Genomic DNA, 12780 nt, shown 5'->3' on the forward strand with positions numbered 1-12780 from the left:
TTTTGGCAATATAAAATATAAACTGTAGCGCGCTAGATACGGTGCCGCTTTGTCATCATTCGTATGGTGACTCTCGAGTAATAAAGTAGTGATAAGAAACGCTGTTGTATATTGTAATTTTTTTTACTAAACATGATTACAATTAGCATGGAAACATAATTTACTATAAATTTTAATAAAAATTAATTAATTAAAAATTAATTAGCGACATGAAACAGTATAGCAACGATAAATCTTATCAAATCGCAATCATTGATTACCGCGATTGAAAATTGAAACAGGTTATACGTAAAAAAGGATAAAAGATTTTGTTGTGATATTTCGATCATCGATCCTTATTACAATATTTCTCTATAATATTAGAATATAATATTAGAATTAAATATATTTCGATTCAATGCTTTAAGTTTTAATAATATTAGAATTAAATATATTTTGACTAATGCTTTAAATTTTTCAATATTTCTAAATACACAATTTAATCGAAAATCGATGAAATTATAGGGATTTAAAATATTAAATAAACACTTTGATAATTGCGATTTTTACGGACAATAATTATTATTTTAATAATTAGAACATAAATATATTTCATCCGTGTTACTTTATCGTTCTACTTGATAATCTAAATATAATTTGGGATGTGAGAAAACGCGAAGTAAAACAATCGAATTATGGATGCACATAATTAGCATAACAAAAGTTTCCGTGATAAATTTTTGAATAAATAATCAATTTTAATCAGTAAATTAAAATACTTCATTAACTTAATATTCTGCGTTAATGTATATTTTACAATGTATATTTTACAATAAAATATTTCAGCTAATTATCGATAACACGACGTTCGACTTTAACAATATAAAATATAATCAATAGGGCTCTATACGTTACCGCTTTGTTATCATTCGCACAGTGACTCTCGAATAATAAAGTAGTGGTGAGAAACGCTTCGTATATTATAATTTTTTTTGTTAAACACGATTATGATTATTCTTGAAACATAATTTGTTATGAATATTAATAAATGTTAATTAATTAAAAATTTATTAACGACATGAAACTGTAATGCAACGATAAATCTTTATCGAATCGCAATCATTCATTACTGCGATTAAAAATTGAAACAGATTATGCATAAAATAGTATAAGAGATTATGTTTTGATATTTCGATCATCGATGCTTATTATAATATATCTTTATAATATTACAATATAATATTAGAATTAAATATATTTCAACCAATGCTTTAAATTTTCTCAATTTTTGTTAATTAAATACACAATTTAATCGAAATCTTAATATGTAAATTTAAATTTACATACTATATTTCAAAATAAATTCAAAATTATATATATATATATTATATTATATATTATATATTATATTATTAAATGGAGTGAGAGTAAAGGATTTGAGAGCTTTTACTCTCACTTCATTTGATTATTTTTATAGAGAGCTTATTAATTACAATTATTATATTATATTATATTATATTATATATAAAAAAAATTATATATAATATAACCCTCCCATGGGGTACACCTTGTCGTGGTGGGAGGGCTTAGTACTTGGATGGTGCCTTGAGATTTATTTTAAATTTTTCTATTTACGATAAATCTTATGGTACCTGAAAAGGAAGCTAAGTACCCTTTCGCGTCGTCGGTGCCGTCAACGTGCCGCGGACGGCTGCGCTTCGTAACCGCGTTTTCGCGTTATAGTATCGCGTAATCGCGTTTTCGCGTTTTCAAAATCCCAATTTCGTTTTTATCAACGAGTCTCTCCTTCCGACGCCAACTAACTGGGATGTTTCATCGAGTCGTTGCTTTGCGACGTACTCGCGCCTTGTGCAACGTGGCACTTGGTGATGCCGGCCGCGCAGAACGTATGTCCAGTACAAAATGTACATGGGCGCGCGGGTTCGATGCTTCGCGCTCGATCGGCTTAGTGATGAACACGCTCTGCTTCGTCAATTGATTTGGCCCGAATCGGTTAGAACTCGATCGATTGTTCGAAATGGTCGTCAATGGGTCCCTTTTCTTTGCTCGTCTACTCTACAGCCACACGCCTAGCGTGTGTTAACCCTGTCGAGGAGTCGAGTGGATTCCCCTAGGCACGATTTTCGCTCGGTAAAAGGGGTTGCCTCCCCATTTTCTAAATTGCTGAATGTTAGCTTTTAAAAAATGTGGGTATCCTCTTCTTTTATCGTCTATCAGCCTTGTGTACTGCGCTAGTGATATAGCATCCGTGCGGGTCACCTGAAATCGTGCTTAGCGGGTCCAGGTTCGATATGAGATAGGATAATTATGCGCGAAAAAGAGCTGGTGAACTTTATTTTCCTCTATTCCGTCAATCGTTTCGTCTTCTTTCCGGTTCGGGCCTAATCTTTGCTCGTTGTATCGTTGCATTCCCGACCTGTTGGCTTGAAATTGATTCTCGCGAAATGAAATGGGATTTTCGCTCGTACCGAAACCGGGAGTGTCGGACAAAATATATATATATATATATTAAATATATACATCGCGCGACCAAATTTTTAATCGTACCGAATTAGTGCGGGAGTGCCGTTTAGTATCGCGCGTAAAATAACGAAAATAGCGATATAAAAATATCGCTCGTGAGTGCGGGAGTGCCGTTGAAAATATCGCGCGTCAACAACATGAGAGGAGGAGGAGGCCTGGGAGAGGCATCTTGCATCGGCGGAGCAACCTGATGGTGAATATTTATTATTTGTATATCAATTGTTATAAATCGTACGCATAATAATTCGATCTTATTATTTAAATGAATGAAAGAGAAAATTAGAGAGAAAGATTTTTATAAAAGTTATATAAAACTTTTTAAAAAACTTTCTTAAAAAACAGTTTTAAAATTTTATAAAAATTTTCCACACGTGTTTATCTCTGCTTATTATTTTACACATCGGATATAAAATTCCGCGCGATAAAAATTTTTTGAAATATTAATTGCATTTTGTGAGCATTAATATAAATGAATTTTATATTTGTATGTTACAGACAACTAGCTTCGATAACAACAACTCCGCTGTTGCGCATCAGTGCCGGTGAGTGAGAAAAACTTTTATTTAACTTTAAGGTAACGGATTCGTAGAGATTGTAGATGTAGATTGTAGATTGTAGATTGTAGATTGTAGATTGTAGATTGTAGATTGTGAATTGTAGAGTAAGTCCGTTGCCTTAAAATGGATGAGCTAGGATAGATTAAATTAAATAACTTTTAATAAATTCTTTCGAAATGCTTTGCATCTATTGCGAAAATATATTGAAGTATTAATTTAAAAAAGAGAATTAAGAAAAGAAAAATTTTTTTTGTACAGACTTGACTAGTATATTAAATCAAGAGCACGCATTAATAATTTTAACAATTTTATCAATTTTTGATACTACTTTATTCTTATAAAGCGCACTTATTTTATTCTAATTTCTTATATCATAGCTCATCCATTGTAGAATTTGTTTGTAGATATTGTTTTTAAATTTTATTTTAACTTAAAATAAAGTCAAACGATAATTAATTAAATAATTTGTAATATCATAAAAGTTATACACATACATGAATTTTATATTTTATTAGAAAATATAGTATATAGAAATGTGTATTTGGCTTTATTTGAGTTAAAATAAAGTTATATTCAAATATTTAAGAAACGATCGTAAAATCGAGCGATCGTTACGATGAGCGTGAAATATTTACGCTCATTTGCCGGTAATTAATCGGCAAAAGAAGGAGTGTTTATCTCCTTTTTCGATCTCTGATTAGAGATCGAGCGAGAAAGTGGCCAGAATCAACGAAAAGTAAGTTCAATTGGCCTGAAGAAAAGCTTTACGTACAATAGTACGTAATGTCGGACATTTATTCACGTGGTTAGGGCATGCGGTTAGAGAATGTAATTAGGGCACGTAATTAAAATATACGTGATTAGAAATAGGCTTTCCTCGAATAATTTCACTTAATCGAGAAATAGGATTGTTAGGGCTATTAGGTGATCATTAGGTTTTTTTCCTTTCAAATTCCTTTCTATTATGTCATGCTATTAGGTCATCATTAGGTATTCCTTTCTATTATGCCATGCTATTAGGTCATCATTAGATTTTTTTCCTTTCAATTTTCCTTTCAAAAAGTAGAGGATTGTTAGTGCTATTATGTGATTAATTTAGCTGATTTTATATTATGTACCTTTTAAGGAATCAGGAAATGTAGGCTTAAATAATATTAGGGAAAACAAATTAATAAATATATCAATAATTATATTATTAATATTAAGAATTTTTAACGGATCAACATTTTTTGAGTGTTTTTTTATAGGTATTTTATTTATATAAGGATGAAAATTAAATTGTAAACACTCAATAATTTGTATAGTAATACGAATTTTTTTGCGAAATTTTATGTACTTATCTAATACGAAATTTATGTACTTTTATGTAATACGAAATTTTATATGAAAAATTTAAAATATAAATTTATATATTAAGCTATTTTTTAGTAATATGAATAATAAATTTCGTATATTTATGAATTTATAAGTTATTTTTAAATATAGAAATTGAAAGATTTAAAATAGAATTAAGAATGAGTAGAAATTAAAGAATGAATAGAATTTATTATTAAAAAAAGATTTATTATTAAAATTCCAAAAAAAATTTTGATTTAAATAATATTTATAAATAATAACTTTTCGAAAATTCATATATTCATTTATTTATATATTTATGGTTTTAATTTAAATAATAATTTTTACAAAATTTATATATTTATATACTTATATATACATTTAAGGTTTTAGTTTATATAATAATTTTTATATAAAATTTATATGTTTATTTTCTTATATATAGATGTTTGTGTATTTATGTATTTAAAATTTTAATTTAAATAATAATTTTTATAAAATTTATATATTTATACACATATATATTTTGAGATATACATAATTTCATTAATTGTATTTCATTAATTTTATTTATATAAATTTATCTAAACAGCTTATATTATTAAAGTTTAATATCGAAGATATTAAGAAAATTATTTTTTTCAGATATTTGTGAATATATATTGAATGTATATATTGAATGTATATAATATTGAATATTATGAACATATAATAGGATAGTAGTTTGTTAGGGCTACTCCATATAATACTCCTTATGCACATGGTTCCGGGGACTTGCGCGTTGGAAGACTAAGGAAAGGCGCGTGGGGTTTTTAGTTGGTAGTCCCTGCCGTTAAAATGGCGGCAGGGAGAGCCCAACACTACCCCGACGGGACCGCTAAATAGCGGTCCCGTCGGGGTGTGCATAAGGAGCATTTTCCCCACGTAAAAAAAAAAAAAAAAAAAAACTTGTTAAATTATGTTGTATTACATTTCAAATTATATTATATTTTAATAATGAATTTCAACAATGAATTTCAACAATGAATAATATAATATCCGACATAAACAATACCGTGCCAATGATTTTGTTTTACGGTCTTGTTATGCAAATTTAAATTTATATACTATATTACAAACTAAATGCTGCAATTGTATATATTATATTATATATAAAATTATATATAATATAACCCTCCCATGGGGTACACCTTGTCGCGGTGGGAGGGCTTAGTACTTGGATGGTGTCTTGAGATTTATCTTAAATTTTTCTATTTATGATAAATCTTAAGGTGTTTGAAAGGGAAGCTAAGTACCCTTTCGCGTCGTCGGTGCCGTCAACGTGCCGCGGACGGCAAGCGTTTCGTTACCGCGTTTTCGCGTTGTAGTATTCTCGCGTCGTCGCGTTTACGCGAAATTTTGGACTTTTTCATATAAAATCCCAATTTCATTTATTGTCACGAGTCTCTACTTCCGATGCCAACTAACTGGGATGTTTCGATTTTGCACACGTTGTTATGCAACGTACACTCGCGCTTTGTGCTTCGTACTTCGTCAAATGATTCGGCCCGAATTAGTTAGAACTCGATCGATTGCTCGGAATGGTCGTCAATGGGTCCCTTCTCTTTGCTCGTCTACCCTACAGCCATACGCACTGCGTGTGTTAACCCTGTCGAGGAGTCGAGTGGATTCCCCTAAGCATGATTTTCGCTCGGTAAAAGGGGTTGCCTCCCCATTTTTTAAATTGCTGAATGTTAGCATTTAAAAAATGTGGGTATCCTCTTCTTTTGCCGTCTACCAGCCTGGTGTAGCCATATCCTGCATTGCGGGAAACTTCGTGTTCCGGGCGAAGCACCTGAAATCATGCTTAGCGGGTCTAGGTTCGATACGAGATAGGATAATTATGCGCGAAAAAGAGCTGGTGAACTTTATTTTCCTCTATTCCTCAATCGTTTTGTCTTCTTTCCGGTTCGGGCCTAATCTTTGCTCGTTGTATCGTTGCACTCCCGACCTGTTGCCTCAAAGTTAAGTCTCGTAAATGAAATGAGATTTTCGCTCGTACCGAAACCGGGAGTGTCGTTGAAAGTATATATATATTAAATATATACATCGCGCGACAAAATTTTTAATCCGAATACCGAAGTAGTGCGGGAGTGCCGTTTAGTATCGCGCGTAAAATAACGAAAATAGCGATATAAAAATATCGCTCGTGAGTGCGGGAGTGCCGTTGAAAGTATCGCGCGTCAACAACATGAGAGGAGGAGGAGGTCTGGGAGAGGCATCTTGCATCGGCGGAGCAACCTGATGGTGAATATTTATTATTTGTATATCAATTGTTATAAATCGTACGCATAATAATTCGATCTTATTATTTAAATGAATGAAAGAGAAAATTAGAGAGAAAGATTTTTATAAAAGTTATATAAAACTTTTTAAAAAACTTTCTTAAAAAACAATTTTAAAATTTTATAAAATTTTTCCACACGTGTTTATCTCTGCTTATTATTTTACACATCGGATATAAAATTCCGCGCGATAAAAATTTTTTGAAATATTGATTGCATTTTGTGAGCATTAATATAAATGAATTTTATATTTGTATGTTACAGACAACGTAGCTTCGATAATTATAACTCCGCTGTTGCGCATCAGTGCCGGTGAGTGAGAAAAACTTTTATTTAACTTTAAGGTAACGGATTCGTAGAGATTGTAGATGTAGATTGTAGATTGTAGATTGTAGATTGTAGATTGTAGATTGTAGATTGTGAATTGTAGTAAGTCCGTTGCCTTAAAATGGATGAGCTAGGATAGATTAAATTAAATAACTTTTAATAAATTCTTTCAAAATGCTTTGCATCTATTGCGAAAATATATTGAAGTATTAATTTAAAAAAAAGAATCAAGAAAAGAAAATTTTTTTGTAAAGACTTTGTCTAGTTTATTAAATCAAGAGCACGCATTAATAATTTTAACAATTTTACCAATTTTTGATACTACTTTATTCTTATAACGTGCACTTATTTTATTCTAATTTCTTATAGCTCATCCATTGTAGAATTTGTTTGTAGATATTGTTTTTAAATTTTACTTTAACTTAAAATAAAGCCAAACGATTAATTAATTAAATAATTTGTAATATCATAAAAGTTATACACACACATGAATTTTATATTTTATTAGAAAATATACTATATAGAAATTTGTAGTAATTTGGTTTTATTTGAGTTAAAATAAAATTATATTCAAATATTTAACAAACGATCGTAAAATCGAGCGATCGTTACGATGAGCGTGAAATATTTACGCTCATTTGTCGATAATTAATCGGCAAAAGAAGGAGTGTTTATCTCCTTTTTCGATCTCTGATTAGAGATCGAGCGAGAAAGTGGTCAGGATCAAGGAAAAGTAAGTTCAACTGGCCTGAAGAAAAGCTTTACGTACAATAGTACGTAGTAGTACGTAATAGTAGTAGTAATGTCGAACATTTATTCACGCGGTTAGAGCATGCGGTTACAGAATGTAATTAGGGCACGTAATTAAAATATACGTGATTAGAAATAGGCTTTCCTCGAATAATTTCACTTAATCGAGAAATAGGATTGTTAGGGCTATTAGGTGATCATTAAGATTTTTTAATTTTCCTTTCAAAAAGTAGAGGATATTGTTAGGGCTATTATGTAATTAATTTTGCTGATTTTAAGTAAGATAATAAGTAATAAATAAATAAGTAAATAATTAATAATATAATAACTTTTTTAAATAATTAAAAAAGTGATTAATAAATATCAAAGATCAGTTTATTGCTAATTAAGATTTATAGAAATAACGGTTAAAAATGTTTTTATTCCACAGCAGGCATTTTATGTTTTGTAAATAAAAATATATAAACATGGCAATGAATATAGAAAAATATTTATTTCATATTTGAACATTACATTGGAAGATTACAGTATCTTTCACGATTGCATAATTTATTTACTATCAATTTATATACATGAATGTCTTGTTATACTTTGGTGTTACCGGCATTTCGTGCACATAGCACGGAACGAAACCAGAAATTGTGCACATGATACCTTCTGAGAACATTCATGGACATTGGCTTTGTAGTTCATGTCCACGTTTTCAATGTCCATAGAGGGAGTATCGCTTTCAGGGATCACCCAAAAGCAGGCCAGGACATCTCTCAGTCTTCTCTCTGTTATTATCTTGTCGATAATTGATAATGGGTGCTTTCCATTTAGCAACACAAGTCGACACAAGTGTCATTCTATCTTTGTTTATTGTTATTCATTGAAAAAAGATAGAATGACGCTTGTGTCGACTTATGTCGCTAAATGGAAAGCACCAAATGACTGCAGTCAAGACTGAACTATGAATGCTCCGAAACATGATTCTATCTTTATTCTTATGGAATGTAGAACAAAGATAGAATGATGTTTGAAAGCATCCAGAGCGTCTTCCCGACCGCAGCCAATGACAAGCAAAGATAGAAATTATATTTGTGGGTTGTGTTTTATTTATTAATCCATATTTTCAATTAATATTAATTAATTTATTTAGTAATTTATATGTAAATAAACGTACGCATAAATGATTTTACACTATTTGTCAGTACCTGATAATCCATTTTGAAACATAGATAGGAAATTTTTTTAAATTATTTTAGCAAAGTTAGTTTTTACAGGTATGTAATAAAATTTTCTTTTTTGGCAACAAGAAAGTGATTTTATATATTTTAGATTAATTTAAAACATATTTGATTATATTTAAGATTTACAAAAGTTTCGAGAATGTAACAAGTATTTAGATATGTGTTCTGATATAATACAAATTCTTTTGTTGCAGAATTTTAATTGGATAAATCACAGTATACTGTATTGCTCATATAATGCTCGAGAATAATAAAATAGTGGTATTATGTAAAGGATTGTCTGAAATTAGCGATAAACAGGAAATGTATATAAAGACGTTAGAATCTGCTGGTTATACTTGCGAATATTTACAAACATTGCAATTTGAATTTGTAAATATTTCAGAATTGCGAGCATGTCTGTCAACAGCAGAGAAATATAGTGGTAATATATTAATTGTACATGTACAATTGTATGTGTTACTATCTCATCAATTATTTTCTATTATTTTGTAAATTTATGTTGTAGGTTTAATATTAACGAGTCCACGTACGGTTGAAGCTATTTCATTGGTGGTAAAAAAAGATGTAAATATTCTATATTCTTGGCAACAGATACCGGTATACTGTATAGGACTTGCAACTGATTCTCTCGCAAGAAATCAACTTAATCTGCAACATTGTATCGGTAGTGAATCTGGTAATTCAAAGCAATTAGCTGAAAGGATTATTCTTGATATAAAAAAAGATTCAAAACCATTATTGTATCCATGCAGTGACATTGCACGAGAAACTATAGCATGTATTCTTAATGATAATGGAGTTACAATACAAAAAATTGTGGTTTATAAAACATTAGCGAGTGAATTATTAGAGCAGGATTTATCAAAAATACTTAAAAAATCTCCTAGCATTTTTGTTTTTTTCAGTCCATCTATAGTAGAACACATTACAACACAATTTAAAAGAAACTCTTATGATATAAAAAATATAAAAGCAGTAGCAATAGGTCCTGTGACAAAACATGCATTAATTAATTCTGGTTTTAACGTATATACCACTGCAGATAAACCGGAACCGGAAGCTTTGTTGCGCGCGATCACAACTGCTGAACGTTTGGAAAATTTAACTGAAAGCACTTTATGCTAATGCTTAATATAATATTAATATTATTTATTGCTAATAATCTCAATACATGTTAAATCTCTGTTTTTTCGCAAATCATTGTCTATTTATATAAACAATAGAACAGAGATGCAGATAGACAAGTAAAACTTTTAATGATCATACAATTATTTTATTAAATTCAATATCTGTTACGATTTACAACATTACTAAGAAGGCACGTAATGTCCGAACCAACTATCGCGGATTGATTCGCATAATAAGGCTGAGGAGCGTTTCCCCCATTATTATATTTCATCTGAACCGCAGTTTCATAATCGGGCGCCGGTCTGTACGATGGTAATAATGCGCGCAAATTATTTATATCCGTTGACGAAACAGATACGACAGGATATGGTGATGTCGAAAGATCGTTATAGCTTGTCCACCTCATACTGTCTGCGGTCCGGTTATCCAAATTCATGACTGTTTGCTCATTTGAATCATTTGTATCATTATCCTGAAACAATATATCGTCTTTAATTATATGACTAAACTGATGCTGTAGCATCAACCATTTATTTATACATACGAAATAGCCATTGGATCTTTCTAGAGAACGATGCTCTTGATATTGCATGTAGAATGTATGTTGGGCTATACATAATCTCCATATATATTTCGCATTACGTGATTCGGTAAATACAAATTGTTTCGCTTCTTCACCTTCCAATTGGCACTCTATCCTGAACGTTTTCTTATGATTTATGACATTACTAATGTCTCTCCATCTGTAAAGTATAAAATTATCTAATGTATCGCAATGTTTATTATATCTATATGTATATATGTCATATAAAGACATGCATATATATGTGTAATTATACATATGTATATAAAATAAATTAACCTGTAAAATTGCGTTTGTGTATTAGGATAGGCCACCATAATTCCATTGATGGAAATTCCAAGAATAACTTTATTGTTACTGTTATCCTGAAATATATATTTTTTGCATAATATATATTGAAAAACTAGAGTAATTGAGAGACATATTATGATGTGTTTACTTTGGCAGTAAATGTTTCATTGCCATATCCTTCCAGCTGCATGACAATTGAGATATACAGCTCCTCTGCACTGGCTTGCGTAACATTGGTAAGACTCTTGTACTGACATATCGCTGTATGTAAGAGAGAGTCTTGTCCACCTGAATCAATCTTGATCACTTCCTAAGTATAAAAATACAGTATATGAAGTATATAAAATTTATAATTAAAGTAACATCTCTTTAGCCATGAAAATTGATGTTACATTTGGAAAAAAAGTGCACTGCTGGAGACACTCTATTGTATGTCTCTCTGGACTGTAATTTCCAAACTCAGCTTGCATAGAATAACTTGCCAATAGACAAGCCTGTCTAGGATTGCAATGTATCCTGTCTTCTAAAATATCGCTTTTTAATTGAAGATAATAATGATATCTGAAAAAAAAAGAAAAGAATTAAAATTATACTTATTTAGAGTTTTGTATTGCTTAAAGAATTTATAAATACCTTGTCATTTCATCTTGAATAAACTGGACATCTGTGACATAATACATAACTCTTAAATAAAGCGTAAAATTCTTGGCATCCTTTTCAAGTTGTCTCTTTAAAGGTTTATCCATGTCTACCCAACGCAATGCTGGGCTATCGTGACAATAAATGTAGCGTAAGCCAAAAAACTCTGGTTGTCCTATTCCTAAACGCTGTGTCACATTGTTCAGGCATTCTTGACCAACACTGTCAATACTGAGTGTGCATTCTATAGAAGTAGCATCTAACAATTCGACACAAATCACATACTGATTCTTGGACACGACATTATATTGCCTGCTTTTTTTTAAATGAAACTTGAATGGCATTTTTACAGTTGCAAGGTAACTAAAAAAATACATAGACATATTATGCACACGATTTAAGACCTAAAAGTTTAAAATAAGTATAATGATGCAAAAAAGTGGAGGTTAAGAGAAATTCTTATATTAATATATTAAATATTATTAAATATCATAACGAAGAGAAAAATTATATAGGCTCAATTTCTGATAAAATTATAATGATAAATAATGTAATGTGTTAAATTATAATAAGAAACTTCCAATATATGCTTTTTTCATTGTATATGTAAGCAAACTCACCCAGTGTCTTAAAATATCGTACACTCATCACTGTCTTGTGTAAGCACATTGGTATTTAACGAACGTATATAAGATAAACATGTATATTTTCACAATTATTACTTGACACGTCGTTATCAATATCTGTATCAATCAATATCAAGGTGGACATGGAATTGCTCTTAAGGTACAACAATAGTATGTTTTCGCGTAGATACTCAACTTTAAGCGCGCTTAATCTTCTATTCTTTATTTTTCCATTTTTTTTTTAATTGACGAAAAAGCTTTGTCTGCTTTTCTCACCTACGTGTATGTAGATACTGTGCGTTCGTACTTTCGTTCATTTGCAGTAGATATCTCGAGAAAGCGTCGTATCTGCATCGTTGAATGAATATCGGTGCCGAGATATCGAGAAATTGCGGGAAAGGTATATCGATACTTTCTGTCAGAGTGAAATGTCAGTGACCATCGTCGTTGACGTAGCGCACA

At 30.5% G+C, this 12780-nt stretch overlaps 2 protein-coding genes across 3 annotated transcripts; one reads left to right on the plus strand and one right to left on the minus strand.

Moving 5' to 3' along the window:
• The first annotated feature begins 8733 nt into the window (after positions 1–8733).
• Positions 8734–10309, plus strand: LOC105249858 (uroporphyrinogen-III synthase). Of its 2 annotated transcripts, none has more exons than XM_011255622.3 (3): positions 8734–8898; positions 9243–9472; positions 9557–10309. In XM_011255622.3, the coding sequence occupies exons 2-3, from the start codon at positions 9286–9288 to the stop codon at positions 10174–10176; spliced, it is 807 nt and encodes a 268-aa protein (XP_011253924.1). In that variant the 5' UTR covers positions 8734–8898; positions 9243–9285; the 3' UTR covers positions 10177–10309. The 2 variants fall into 2 exon arrangements, with proteins under 2 accessions (XP_011253924.1, XP_011253925.1); XM_011255623.3 differs by lacking the exon at positions 8734–8898 and adding an exon at positions 8954–9081.
• On the minus strand, positions 10292–12590 carry LOC105249856 (tyrosine-protein phosphatase non-receptor type 14). Its single transcript, XM_011255621.3, has 7 exons — positions 12313–12590; positions 11687–12055; positions 11446–11614; positions 11202–11363; positions 11042–11127; positions 10724–10922; positions 10292–10651 (listed from the first exon to the last, which is right to left on the minus strand). Exons 2-7 carry the CDS (start codon positions 12034–12036, stop codon positions 10334–10336), a joined length of 1284 nt encoding a protein of 427 aa, XP_011253923.2. The 5' UTR covers positions 12037–12055; positions 12313–12590; the 3' UTR covers positions 10292–10333.
• Between the last annotated feature and the right edge of the window lie 190 nt (positions 12591–12780).

The sequence above is a fragment of the Camponotus floridanus genome, unplaced genomic scaffold (genome assembly GCF_003227725.1).
Source record: "Camponotus floridanus strain SB8 unplaced genomic scaffold, Cflo_v7.5 scaffold68, whole genome shotgun sequence".
Taxonomy (NCBI): domain Eukaryota; kingdom Metazoa; phylum Arthropoda; class Insecta; order Hymenoptera; family Formicidae; genus Camponotus; species Camponotus floridanus.